General features: G+C 36.3%; 1 protein-coding gene across 3 annotated transcripts in view; it reads right to left on the bottom strand.

Annotated features, from left to right (window-relative positions):
- Positions 1–12968, bottom strand: part of GABRA3 (gamma-aminobutyric acid type A receptor subunit alpha3) — a 358344-nt gene that overhangs the window by 52712 nt on the left and 292664 nt on the right. For all 3 annotated transcript variants that reach the window (XM_032845269.1, XM_032845270.1, XM_032845268.1), the window contains exon 7: positions 7004–7147. In XM_032845269.1, coding sequence (XP_032701160.1) covers positions 7004–7147 — 144 coding nt within the window. The remainder of the gene's footprint in view (positions 1–7003; positions 7148–12968) is intronic.

The following is a 12968-nucleotide window of genomic DNA, read 5'->3' as shown; positions in this document are numbered from 1 at the left end:
ATGTGAAATAGTCAAAGAGATAATGGAAATTCACCTTTGCGCATTCACATGTATTCATACCCTAGATACTTTCTGTGGGTGAAAACCACAAGTGAATGTTTATAAAGCTTAACAAATTAATTCATTGTGTTAATTAACTGACTAGGTTGTCTTAAATGTAACTCTGATATTTTGTATCTCTTTACATCCTCTTCTCTGCCAAAGAGTCAAAGCTTTGATCAGATTGGAAGATTTTTTTCCAAATTCTCCATTATATTTCCACCCTGTGTCTCAGCTTATTATTAAGCTTATTAAGTACCATCTGTGTTGTGTGTAAAATACCCAAGGGTACAATATAAAACATATAATGCATATGTATTCACAAATTAGTTTCTATCTATGGATTAGAAATACAGAACAGTTCAGCAAATGCTTTACATAACTGAATATATTTTTATAAAGTGGATCATTATATTCCCCTTCTCCTTGTGGCCTCTCTTTGTGTGTCTTATTATGAAAGATGACCCTTTAAGTGGTTTGGGAATTTTCCCTTGCCTTTGCACTCCAGCCTATTAAATTCCATTTGTGTTAAATGCGACATATTTGAGAATAAGTGTAAATCACATTCACAATTTAGCTAGTATCAAAGGTTGTGAAAGACACAAGAAGATTTTTTAAATAGCTTGGCAAATTAACTCATTATACTAAGTGAGTAGATACACTTTCTTAAATTCATGTTTGTTTGTTTTTCAATTCTCTTTCTCTGTTCCTTGAACTTTTATCTTAACCTTCTTTATTCTTTTAATTCACATTTCTGGGAATGGAAAAATAAGATCATACATTCAAATCCTCTATTTAGAAAATTAATGCAATAATTTCCCAAGTGACAGAAAATGGAATTGGAGCTAAAATAGGGAATGGTGTGAACAGCTAAACACAGATTTTTGAAGGCTTTTATTCATTTATTTAACACATATTTGAATTTGGAGCAAAGAGGAGGAATTTTTGCTTAGAATTACAGGCATACCTCATTTTATTTACTTGATTATTTATTGACTTTATTGAATATAGTTAGCATACAATGTTGTATTAGTTTCAAGTATACCTCAGAGTGACTTGACAATACTATTTACTACTCAGTGCTCATCACGATAAGTATAGTTACCATCTGTCAGTATACAAAGTTATTACAATATTATGAACTATATTCCCTATTCTTTATCTTTCATCCTCATGATGCATTTATTTCATAACTGAAATTTTGTAACTCTTAATCCCCTTCATCTCTTTTACCCATCCCCTCCCCAAAACATCAGTTCTCTGTATTTGAGTCTTTTTCTGTGAGTCTTTTTCTGTTTTCTGTTTGTTCATTTCTTTTGTTTTTAGATTCCACATATGATAATTGCCTTTCTCTGTCCAACTTATTTCACTTAGCATAATACCCTCTAGCACCATCCATGTCGTCTCAAATGGCAAGATTTCACTATTTTTTATGGCTGAGTAATATTCCATTGTGTATAGATGTATTTGTGTGTGTAAACACACACACATATATATACACACACATGTATATATATATATATATATATATATATATATATATATATATATACATGCATATATATATATGGCACATCTTTTTTATCCATTTTTCTATCTGTGGACACTTAGTTTGCTTCCATATCTTGACTACTGTAAATAATGCTGCAATGAAGATAGAGGTGCGCATGTCTTTTCTAATTAATTTTGTTTCCTTTGGGTAAATACCTCAGTACTGGGTCTTTCGTAAATTGAATGTTTGTGGCAGCCTATGTCAAACAGGTCTATAGTGACAGTTTTCCAAAAGCATTTGCTCACTTCATGATTTGGTCATATGATCACTGATTATGAAAACTTAGGAGATGGTAGCACTATTTGGGAATAAGGTATTTTTAAATTAAGGTATATAAATTTTTCAACATAATGCTATTGTACACTTAATAAGCTACAGTATAGTATAAATAAAACTTTTATATGCACTGGGAAACCAAAAATTCACTTGGCTCAATTTATTGCAATATTTGCTTATTTTGCTGGTCTGAAACTGAAGTGGCAGCATCTCCGAGGTATGCCTGTACTTCTTACTAAGGACTGAGAGCATTCAGAGAGAAAGCCACTCGTATAAAACAGAGCATCCATGGATTGCGATATTTCTCTGGTCCAGCATTCCGTTAATATTCTGGACCCCACAGAGAAGAGCATATTTAGAATTCAGCAAAGAATGTCCATAATTTATAATCACATGAAACAATACACATACATATGATATAATAATATTATATTATATATTATATTATATTAATAATATTAATATGGTTTCTAAATCAAAGGGTATCAAAGGGTTTATAGCAAAGTCTCCCTCCCATAGATGCCCCCAAACCACCCATCTCATTTCTCCAATTAACGACATCTTGGGGTGTTTGGGTGGCTCAGTCAGTTGGATTTGGTTCAGGTCATGACCTCAGGGTCATAGAATAGAGCCCCGTTTGGACCTTGTGCTCAGCGCAGAACTGGCTTGAGATTCTCTCACTTGGCCCTTGCCCCTGTTCATGTTCTCTCTCTCAAAATAAATAAAATCTGGGGTGCTTGGGTTGCTCAGTGGGTTAAAGCCTCTGCCTTCGGCTCGGGTCATGATCCCAGGGTCCTGGGATCGAGCCCTGCATTGGGCTTTCTGTTCAGCAGGAGCCTGCTTCCCTTCCTCTCTCTCTGCCTCTCTGCCTATTTGTGATCTCTGTCTGTCAAAAAAATAAATAAAAAATCTTTAAATAAATAAAATAAAATCTTTTTTAAAGTTGTAATTTCTACAGTATTGTTTAAAGAAAAACAACAAAAACAGTTAACAGCCTCTTGTGTATCCTTCTAGAAATACTATCTCTATACCAGTATATAGCCCTTACTGTTCAGTGTTCTGTGCCTTGTTTTTTTCACTCAACACTATAGCCTGCAGATATTCCCTTGAAATGATACATCAAGAACTTCCTCATTCTTTCTTACAGCTGCATATTATTGAATTGTGTGAGTGAATGTAATACATTAAATCACCTCTTTACTAATGGACATTGTATCATGTGTTCAAAACTAATTTGAGATATAATCTAATTATATCTACAATGGCCCTATTTTCAAATAAGGTCACTTACTGGTGTACTTTGAGTCAAGATTTCAATGTATCTTCTGAGGTGACATAATTCAACCCACAACATCTGCATTGCCAATAGTGAAGGGAAACTGACATGCTAATACATAGATAATGGGACCATGAAGTTTTTAACCTTTTAAAATGGCAATTTGTCAATATGTATTAAAATTTTTTAGAAATGTATCTACTTTCTGAAATAACATTCTTAGTATTCTGTCTATCCTAGGCAGATGATTACACAGGGACAAAATAAGATATAGAAAAAGAAGGTCTTCACAATGTTGTTTATAGCATTAAAACATAGAAACTACTACTAAATAATTGGTTAAATGGACTATGATCCACATATATGAGGCCATTAAAATGAAGATATTATTTTATTGAGTTTCACAATGAAATGCCATACTTTCCAATGACAACAAAACCTATCATATTGTTACCAAGAATTCTGTGGCCTTGAAGGAGTGCTTCTTAATTTTCTTTTTAAATTTAAAGTAACTAAAACAAGTAATAATTAATGTTTATTATAATTATGTCTATTATAATTGTTTAAATATTACTATTTATAACTAACAAAAAGCAACAAGTACTGGCAAGGATGTGGAGCAAAGGGAACATTTGTGCACTTTGGTTGGTGGGATATAAATTGGTGCAACCACTATGGAAAATAGTGTGGAGGTTCCTCAAAAAATTAAAAATAGAAATACCATATGATCCTGCAATGCCACTTCTGGGTATTTATCCAAAGAAAATGAAAACACTAACTCAAAGATATTTGCACTCCAATGTTAAGCATTTTTACAATAGTCAGGATGATGTGGAAACAACTTAAGTGTCCATTGATGGATGAATGGATAAAGAAAATGTGCTATGAATGTATTTATCTATTTTATACACATATATACATGTATATAAATATACATACACATATATGCAGTGGCAGTGGAATATTATTCAGCCATCAAAAGAAGGAAATCTTGTCATTTACAACAACATGGATGGAACTTGAGGGCATTATGCTAAGTGAAATAAGTCAGAGAAACACTAATACTGTATTAATCTCACTTATACATGGAATTTAAAAAAAAAACGCAAAAAACAAGCAAACAAACCAAGTTCATAGTTACACAGAACAGATTGGTGGTTGCTGGGAGCATGGGAGGGGCAGTGGGCGAAATGGGTGAAGATGGCCAAAAGACACAAACTTCCATTATAAAATAAGTAAATCTTAGGTATGTACTGTACAGCATGGTGACTATAGTTAATAATACCTTACTGCGTATTTGAAAGTTGCTTAGAGTAGCTCTTAAATTTCTCAAGAAAAAAAAATATATATGTTGACAGATGGTAACCAGAATTACTGAGATAGATAATAATTTTGCTATATATAAGAATATTGAATCAATATATTATATACCCAAAACTAATAAAATGTCCAGTATAATTAAATAAAAATGTTGCTAACTTGTATGTACATTTTATTTGGATTTTATATATTTGTTGATAAGGAAACGTGCTTATAATATAAAATTAAATTAAAAACAGTATCAATGGTATTTATGTAAAAAAATACATAGGAACCTTCTTAAAGATTATGCACCAAAATGTACAATAATCAGTTAATGGTGGGATTAAAGAATATTCCCATACTTTGCTCTTCTGTGTATTCTATTTTTCCTATAATGAATGTACATTGCCTGTGTGATAAAGACTAAACAAATAGTGGTTTAAGCAAGTGAAATGGGAGCTGGGACTGCTTCCATAGCCAATGATGGATCTCAAAAGCTGATGCCATGTGAGCAGTGCTGAGGAAGGACTGGGAAGTGAGGAGAGTCATGGATACAGCGGGGAGTTCTCTCCCTCCCTCAGGGTAGACATCCTGGATAGGGGCCGTGTGCCCTGGGCCTATAGGGGCCCTCTGTGCTGCTCTGAGCCGAGCCTTGTCACCTGCAGGCACACACATGACCTCCTCTAGGACCCTGGGTCCTCTTTGCCCATAGCTCACATGGGGGAGAACAGGCATGCATTTCAGGTATGTGATCACAGAAAGGAGATCCTGGCCCCAGCTCCAAAGGCAGCACAATGCAGATGTACACAGTAGCAGGACAAAGGCTTCTGCTCCAAAATGTTAAGGGCTACCATAGGACAGATGGAATGTAGTGTGCACATGTGGGTACTGAAGGACTGCTCCCTCCCCCTATTTGGGGAGAGCAGAATTACTGTCCAGGTGGGGAAGACTACCCCCCACATATACACACCAAGTCCAGCTGAGGTGCCCTTGGTCCTACCCTTTCATGGGGTCCCAGGAAGTGGGTTTCAAGCACCCTAACAAGGCCTGTGCTCAGTCCAGGGGTCAGGCCATGCAAACCTAGCAGTAGGTCTGCAACTGTAAGCAATACTTACACCATGGTGTAGATTCACTGTGAACAAACCAAGTTAGGGAGGTTGGGCAACTGGCCCCAAACCACAATTCCAGTGCTTCCAGAGGATAGGAGGCATAGCCAGAATCTGAGCCCCAGGAGCACAGTAGCTCACTGTGCAGACATGAAGTGCTCTTTGGAGTGAAGTTATGAGGTCCAGGTGGCCTGGGTACACCCGCCTCCAGAACCCACATGTACACTCTGCAAAACTGGGTATTTGGTTCCAGCAGCTAACTCACACCTGCTAGAGGGGGAAAACTCTTGGACCTGGGCCAGCTATATACATTAGTGTCTGCCCAGCTGCTCAGCCTGGTCCACACAGCACCAACTCCATGGGCCAAACCCCAGAATCCTCTCCGAGGAAAGCAGCCCACACTCCTGTGGCCCCACACTCTCTCTACCTTTCACTTCTTACTCTGAACTGCTTGCAGCTTCTCTGATAGATCATGTTTTCACATTGACACTTCAGTATTGCCTTTCTTTGTAATAGTCTTTCCCCACACCAAATTCTAAATTTCAAAATACTGTTGTCCCTGAAATTTTCCCCCCTGAGATGGAGGGAAAACAGGGCACAGATAAGATGATATACTATAACATCACATGAAGTGGAAAGAGTGTCTGGATAATGAAATAAAAGAACAAGAGTACCCTAATTCATTTATAATTGTGGATTCAGATCTTTCGCCAAGATAAGTGCTGAAAGTTCCTACCCTTAACACCAAAAAAAGTATTGTAAGTTATGTGGACCCAAAAGATATACTCCATTTTGCCAAATACTTTAGGGTTAGTTCAGATTCAGGGTCCCTCCTTCCTTAGGCCCCTGTAACCGGTCAGTCTCTAAACAGGACTCCAGCCTACAAAAAAAAAGTCTCTAGGTTCCATTTATTAACCCAAGACTTAGCTATTGAGAGGACCTGGAAAGTTTTGCCAGACAGACTTGTTTTTGAGATGGGTGACTCACTTAAAAAATAATTCCATGGCTCATCCTTGGACCTCCTGGCTGTGTACCTGGACCCTCCTGGCTTATTAATTTGTCACTTTAGCATTGGCAGAGTTGAGCAAATGTCTTCATGAAACCTTTAGGATCAAAGTTCAGTTCTCCATTCATCGTGGCTTCCCTCTGCCTTCTCTTCTACCACAGTTCAGCCCTAATGTCCTTGACCTTCTAACCCACTTAGACAACAGGGGATCATAGTTAAGAACATTGGCTTGGGATCCAATCTGCCTGAGTTCAGATCTTGTTTCTGATATTATATTATGTAACATGGGACAAATTACTGAACATTTCTATGTCTCAATTTCCTTATGATAATAGTACCTACATCACAAGACTACTTTGAGGATTACATGTTTTTATAGGCACAGGTATAAGACTAGTATTAGGTTCAGATTATAAAAATGCTTATTAAATAAAATAAATAAATACCTGTACTAGACCGGATTATCTCTGTCCCGACAACATGGCCCAGCAGGTCATACTGATTCAGGCGGGAGCCATCCTGTGCTACTTCCACAGATTTGTTCTTCCCAAGAGTCCAAGAATAAACCACTTCAGCTGTTGTATAGGCATCTAAAGCAGAAAAGGGCCAAGAAGAAGTTGAAGGGGAAAGAAAGTAATTATCCTTAATACTGAACTTGCATGAGACTGAAATATAGCTTCCCTCCCGAAAGTTCTAGGTATGTGTTCTGTCTTCAACTGAAGTACGTTTATCCATCCATCTAGTAAACACTCATTGAATAACTTCTACAGTTTCTGCTGGGTACACAGGAGTGAACCTAAAGTGGTTTCTTCTTTCAATGACAGTCTTTCTGACTGATGACAAATTGTTAGGCTTTTCCTTCTCTTGGAGGGTAGACAATAGACGTAAGGGGAGGAATAGCGAAATTATTATCTAATGCAGATGTCACAAATTCAAATGTCTATAGGATTGGTATCTTAAATAAGTAAATCAAGCTAGTTGTAAAAAAAAAACCTGTCAAAAATGTAATACAATTTTAATTACTATGGAGTGAGCATATGAGATAAGGTAAAAATCACCGTAGAGATATTTTAAATTAAAAACATAAAAAGCTCAAATTAAAAATAACAATAATTAATTGCAATTTTCTTTTAAAAATTATTTCCACTTTGATTTGCAAAACAGAAACCAGGGGCACCTGAGTGGTTCAGTCGGTTAAAGCCTCTGCCTTTGGCTCGGGTCATGGTCTCAGGATCCTGGGATCGAGCCCCACATTGGGTTCTCTGCTTAGCAGGGAGCCTGCTTCCCCCCTACCCTGCCTGCCTCTCTGCCTGCTTGTGATCTCTGTAAAATAAAGAAATAAAATCTTAAAAACAACAACAACAACAAAAAAAAAAACCAAAAACCTGCCTCTTTTAATTCTGCACCAAGGTGTTAATGTCAGATCTTGTATTTGGCATTCCCATGTTGAATACAGAATTTAAGTATGGATTAGTTTTAATAGGGATGTGGGTAAGAGAAATGGTGAGAGAATAAGGAATGATGTTATTTAGTTTAAGTTAGTATCTTAAAGGAAGAGAGTTGCTTTCTTTCCAGACATGGACTTACTCTGTACAGTGGGTTTTATGTTGGGGCACATAGGTTCATAAAGAGAAGCTGAACTATACTGTTCACTCATTTCACCCAACCTTTGAGCTGTCGTTCAACCTAGCAGGAAGTCTCCAGCTCATGGTGGCAGCTACTGTCTCTATAATATGCTCTATTTAAGTTTTTTTACCACAAAGCAAATAATTCCTAGTGAATCTACCAGTGAACAAGCATAAATTCTGTGTCTTTACAAAACTTTGCAACATTGGATATAGATTTCATTATGTCTGACATTAACACTCATATGTACTAATTATGGTCTGCATATATTATACTTCTTAGGACTCTTTTCAATATACCCAAATAAACCACTTTCTGAATTTCTTATAATGGGCACAGCCAAAAATTTCTTCATTCACATCAAAATTCTCACTGAAATCATGAAAAAATGTATATAACTCTATAGTATTTTTTATATCTGTACTCTCATAAGCTATAAAAGAAAATGCCACAAGAAATCCAGCTTGCCACGTATGTCCTATATATGACCTCAGTCATTTATTCAACACAGATATTGAAAATACTTGTAGTTTGAGGCACCTGGGTGGCTCAGTTAAGTGTCTGCCTTCAGCTCAGGTCATGATCCCAGGATCCTGGGATTGAGCCCCACATCAGGCTCCCTGCTCAGTGGAGAGCCTGCTTCTCCCTCTCCCACTCCCTTCTGCTTGTGTTCTCTCTCTTTCTGTCAAATAAATAAATAAAATCATTAAAAAGACTTGTAGTTCAACATATAATTTCTTCTGCAATATACCTTTTTTTAAATAAATTTGGTATCTATAAAATATTTTGGTAACTGGGAAGGTTTGTTGCTTAAGATATAATTTCATTTCCCAACAGCAACACTTAGTATATGCATTTAAGCACAAAACATGTTGAAATTGCAGTCTGTTCTTTAAAGCTAATTAAGACTTTCATTGTATATCTTTTTTATATATCAATTATAGTTCTTTATAACAAATTGCATAATGGTAATACCTGAAGTTTTATTTCTTCAACAAGGGTTTCTTTATATGCATGGTAAAGATGTAGAAATAGTCTTCATTTCTGTAAGGAAATGTAAACTCCCCTGGTTTTGAAACCAGTCCTTTCAGCCTTTTTTTTTTCCCTCAAGTTTTGATGACAAGAACTATGTCACTTTTCTCTTAATTCTACTACATGTAAAACAAAGGTGCAAGTGAGTTGATTAATGGGAACTGACATTGGACCGTTTTTCAGGGAGAGGGTAGAAAGTGATGGAAATTTTGGAGAATGGGCAAACATGTGTCCATTTACAAGGACAACCACTACTCACCTGATTGTGGCTATGTGAGAATTTGAGGCCAATGTTGTCATATCTTCTGATCATAAAATAATAATCAAATCTGGGGTTTTATGTCACATTTCTCAAATTTCAAATCTTCACAAATAATTTTAAAAGTTAAAAACACTATATGGATCAAACAAATCACATTTGCAAACCACTAATTTGTAACTTCTGGTCTAGACATCGTCTCCTAGGGTACCAACCAGAATTGTAGATGTTTTTTTTTTAGATTCAAGTAGCCAACATATAGTACATCAGTAGTTTCAGACATAGTGTTCAATAATTCATCAGTTGCATATAACACCCAGTGCTCATCACATCACATGCCCTCCTTAATGCCCATCACCTTCAGTTTTCCCTTCCTTCCCTTGTGGTCCTCTGCACTATTTCTTATGTTCCACATATGAGTGAAATGTTCTGATAATTGTCTTTCTCTGATTGACTTACTTTGCTCAGCATTATACCCTCCAGTTGCACCCAAGTCAGTGTAAATACTAAGTCTTCATCCATTCTGATGGCTGAGTAATTAGAACTGTAGATCTTTAAACTATTATCACCAGGAAGGGAAATCTTCTCCTCAGGACTCTTCTCACTTCCTTATTTAAAATTTGCTCTAAGATTATTAAGTGAAGATGATCACAAGACCCTGTTCTCTTATTTTCCCCAGTGTCTCCCATCTTAAGTACATATGCTTGGGGTTCTACTACTCCTAAACAGAAAATCACCTGTATATGTATTCTTATCTTTGCCATTCAGGGTGTTATAAATCCCTATGTTTAAAGGACAATTCAGTGTACTATCCAATATACTCAAGAGTTTAACAATGTAAAGACTTTCAGGGAGAGTAGGAGATGGAAAATATTTTCCACCCCTAAGAAAGAGAAGGAATTTCTTGGTGGGTCTCTTAACTTAAGTCGAATACTTTGGGAAGACAATCATGAATATTAACACTAAAAATGTTAGCATGTCCTAGTACAAATGTGATACTAAAACATGCACTATCCATACTTTAAAACTTCATTGGACCCAGAGTTGTAACTTGTTTTAAGTAAAAAGTAATCGTTTCATTTCTTTGAAAATAATGTATGGGAGCAGAGGGAATTATGGGGGGAAAATGTCCTCTTGTATGATGAAGGTCAAAGCAGGAAAGGTATGAACTGAAATAGGAAGAGAAGGAAGATGAAGAAATAAATTCAAGAAAACAAACTGAAAACTACTTGGCTGTTCACAGCTTAACTTTGTAATAGTAAACAAAAATCAGAGGAACTCATGGTGGTGTTAGGGTAGGGGGTGGCTTCTGCTCAGAGTGGAGTATTAGGGAAGGTTTCATAAAGTAGATAGTGCTTAGAAATGAGACTACCTTTAAAAGATGAAAAGAGGCCATTCCTAGCAAAAGAACAACACTGCAAAGGCAAAAGGCATACAAGAGCATCAGTATTAAGGGAATTCATGGTATCTCTGGACTTACAGGCTAGAGAGAGGCTGAAGTAATATTGCCCTAATTGCCCACACTTAAGAAAAGAGAGTTTTAGTCCATAGGCTATACACTGTGGTTGTGTCTGAAGTAGAGAGATGATATAGCAAAATGTATATTTTCAAAGGATTGCCCTAGCTACATAATGGATGACTGGCTGGAAATAGTGAAACTAAAGCTAAGACATCACTTACAAGGACATCACAATGTTTGGCGTGAGTGACCCTTACAGAAGAACATATGGTAATAGTGGGCTGAATTGAGTGAGACCGAGAAAAGATTTCTGAAGTAGAAGAGATTATAACTGGTTGCTTTTCATGAAAGTAGGAAAAGCTTTCTCTTTTTTCTCCTTCCTATATGCCCCTTGGGCTCCTTTAACATCTCATCTTTCCTCCCACACCTTTCCTCCCTACCCTTTTTTTTTTAAATTTTATTTATTTGACAGAGAGAGATCACAAGTAGGCAGAGAGGCAGGCAGAGAGAGAGAGAGGAGGAAGCAGGCTCCCTGCCAAGCAGAGAGCCCGATGCGGGACTCGATCCCAGGACCCTGAGATCATGACCTGAGCTGAAGGCAGAGGCTTAACCCACTGAGCCACCCAGGCGCCCCTCCCTACCCTTTCTTCCCAGTTCCAATCATTCTATTGTCATGGAAAAGCAGGGATAGAGTGTCTGTGTTGGGGTTGGATGCTGCAGAAAAGGATATCTATGAGAGGATTACAATTCCTACATTCCCAGAACGGCCCCCTCAACATATATTGGATAGGCTATGATGGCACAAGCATTTCATTGTCTCCTATTACCTGAGCCTTGGTATGTATTAGGTCCCAGTAAAATGGGAAATAAAAAACAATCCTGCCATAATAGCACCAATGAAAAATAATTCCTTTTAAACTCATCTTTTCAGAGACTGCTTGCTTACTTGCTTGACTAATTCAGTCAGTCAACAAATATTAAGACATTGCATTAGACAAATAAGGCAGAGAGGCAGGGAGAGGTTTCATTAGGTATAGCGATTAGAGAAGAACTCTTTGAAGGGGCAGCTTTTAACCTGAAACTTAAAAAGTGAGAAAGAGCCAGAGCAGAATATTTCAAGCCAAAAACAAAAACAAAAACAAAAAACCAGTAAGTATAAAGGTTTCTAAGTGGGAAGGATCTGTGTTGTTCTGGGAACTGGCAAACCAATGTAAAGGGGAGAGAAATAAGAGATGAAATTGAAGAAGTATGTAACAACCAGAATACAGAATCTAATAAATTAAGAAAGGGAACACAAAAGAAGGTTTTAGAGAAAAACTAATCAGTCGGTTATAAGTTGCTTGATTCAGTTTGCTAGTATTTTGTTGAAGATTTTTCTGTCCATGCTCATAATAAATATTAGTCTGTGGTTTTCTTGTGATCATTGTGTGTTTTTTTTTTTTATCAGAGTAATAATGACCTGATTGAATGAGTTAAGAAATGTTACCTCCTCTTCTGTATTTTGCAACACTTTATGAAGACTTATTATTAACTCTTCTTTAAATATTTGGTTTAGATAAATTTTGAGGCCATCTAGGCCTGTTTTGGGGGGTTGGAGAGTTATTACAATACTAATTTAATCGCTTTGTTATAGGTCCAATAAAAATTTCTATTTATTCTTTTAGTTTCAGTAATTCATGTATTTCTAGAAATTTTTCCATTTCATCTAGGCTGTCTAATTTGTTGGCATACAATTTCTCATAGTATTCCTGTATAATCTTATTTATTTCCATAAAGTCAGTAGTAATGTTCCTTCCTTTACAATTTTAGTAATTTTAATTCTTCTTCTATTCTGGCTTGGTGAGTCTAGCTAAGGGTTTATCAGTTTTATCAATCTTCTCAAAGAACCAACTTTTAGATTCTTTGATTCTTTTTAATGTTTTTCTATTCTCTAATTTAATTTCACTACAATATTTATTATTTTCTTCCTCCTACTTGTTTTGGATTTAGTTGGCTCTTTTTTCCTAGTTTCTTAAAGTAGGTCAGATTATTAGCT

Source organism: Lontra canadensis, unplaced genomic scaffold (genome assembly GCF_010015895.1).
Source record: "Lontra canadensis isolate GAN:19392208 unplaced genomic scaffold, GSC_riverotter_1.0 scaffold161, whole genome shotgun sequence".
NCBI lineage: Eukaryota > Metazoa > Chordata > Mammalia > Carnivora > Mustelidae > Lontra > Lontra canadensis.
This window is presented reverse-complemented; position numbering and strand designations above follow the sequence as displayed.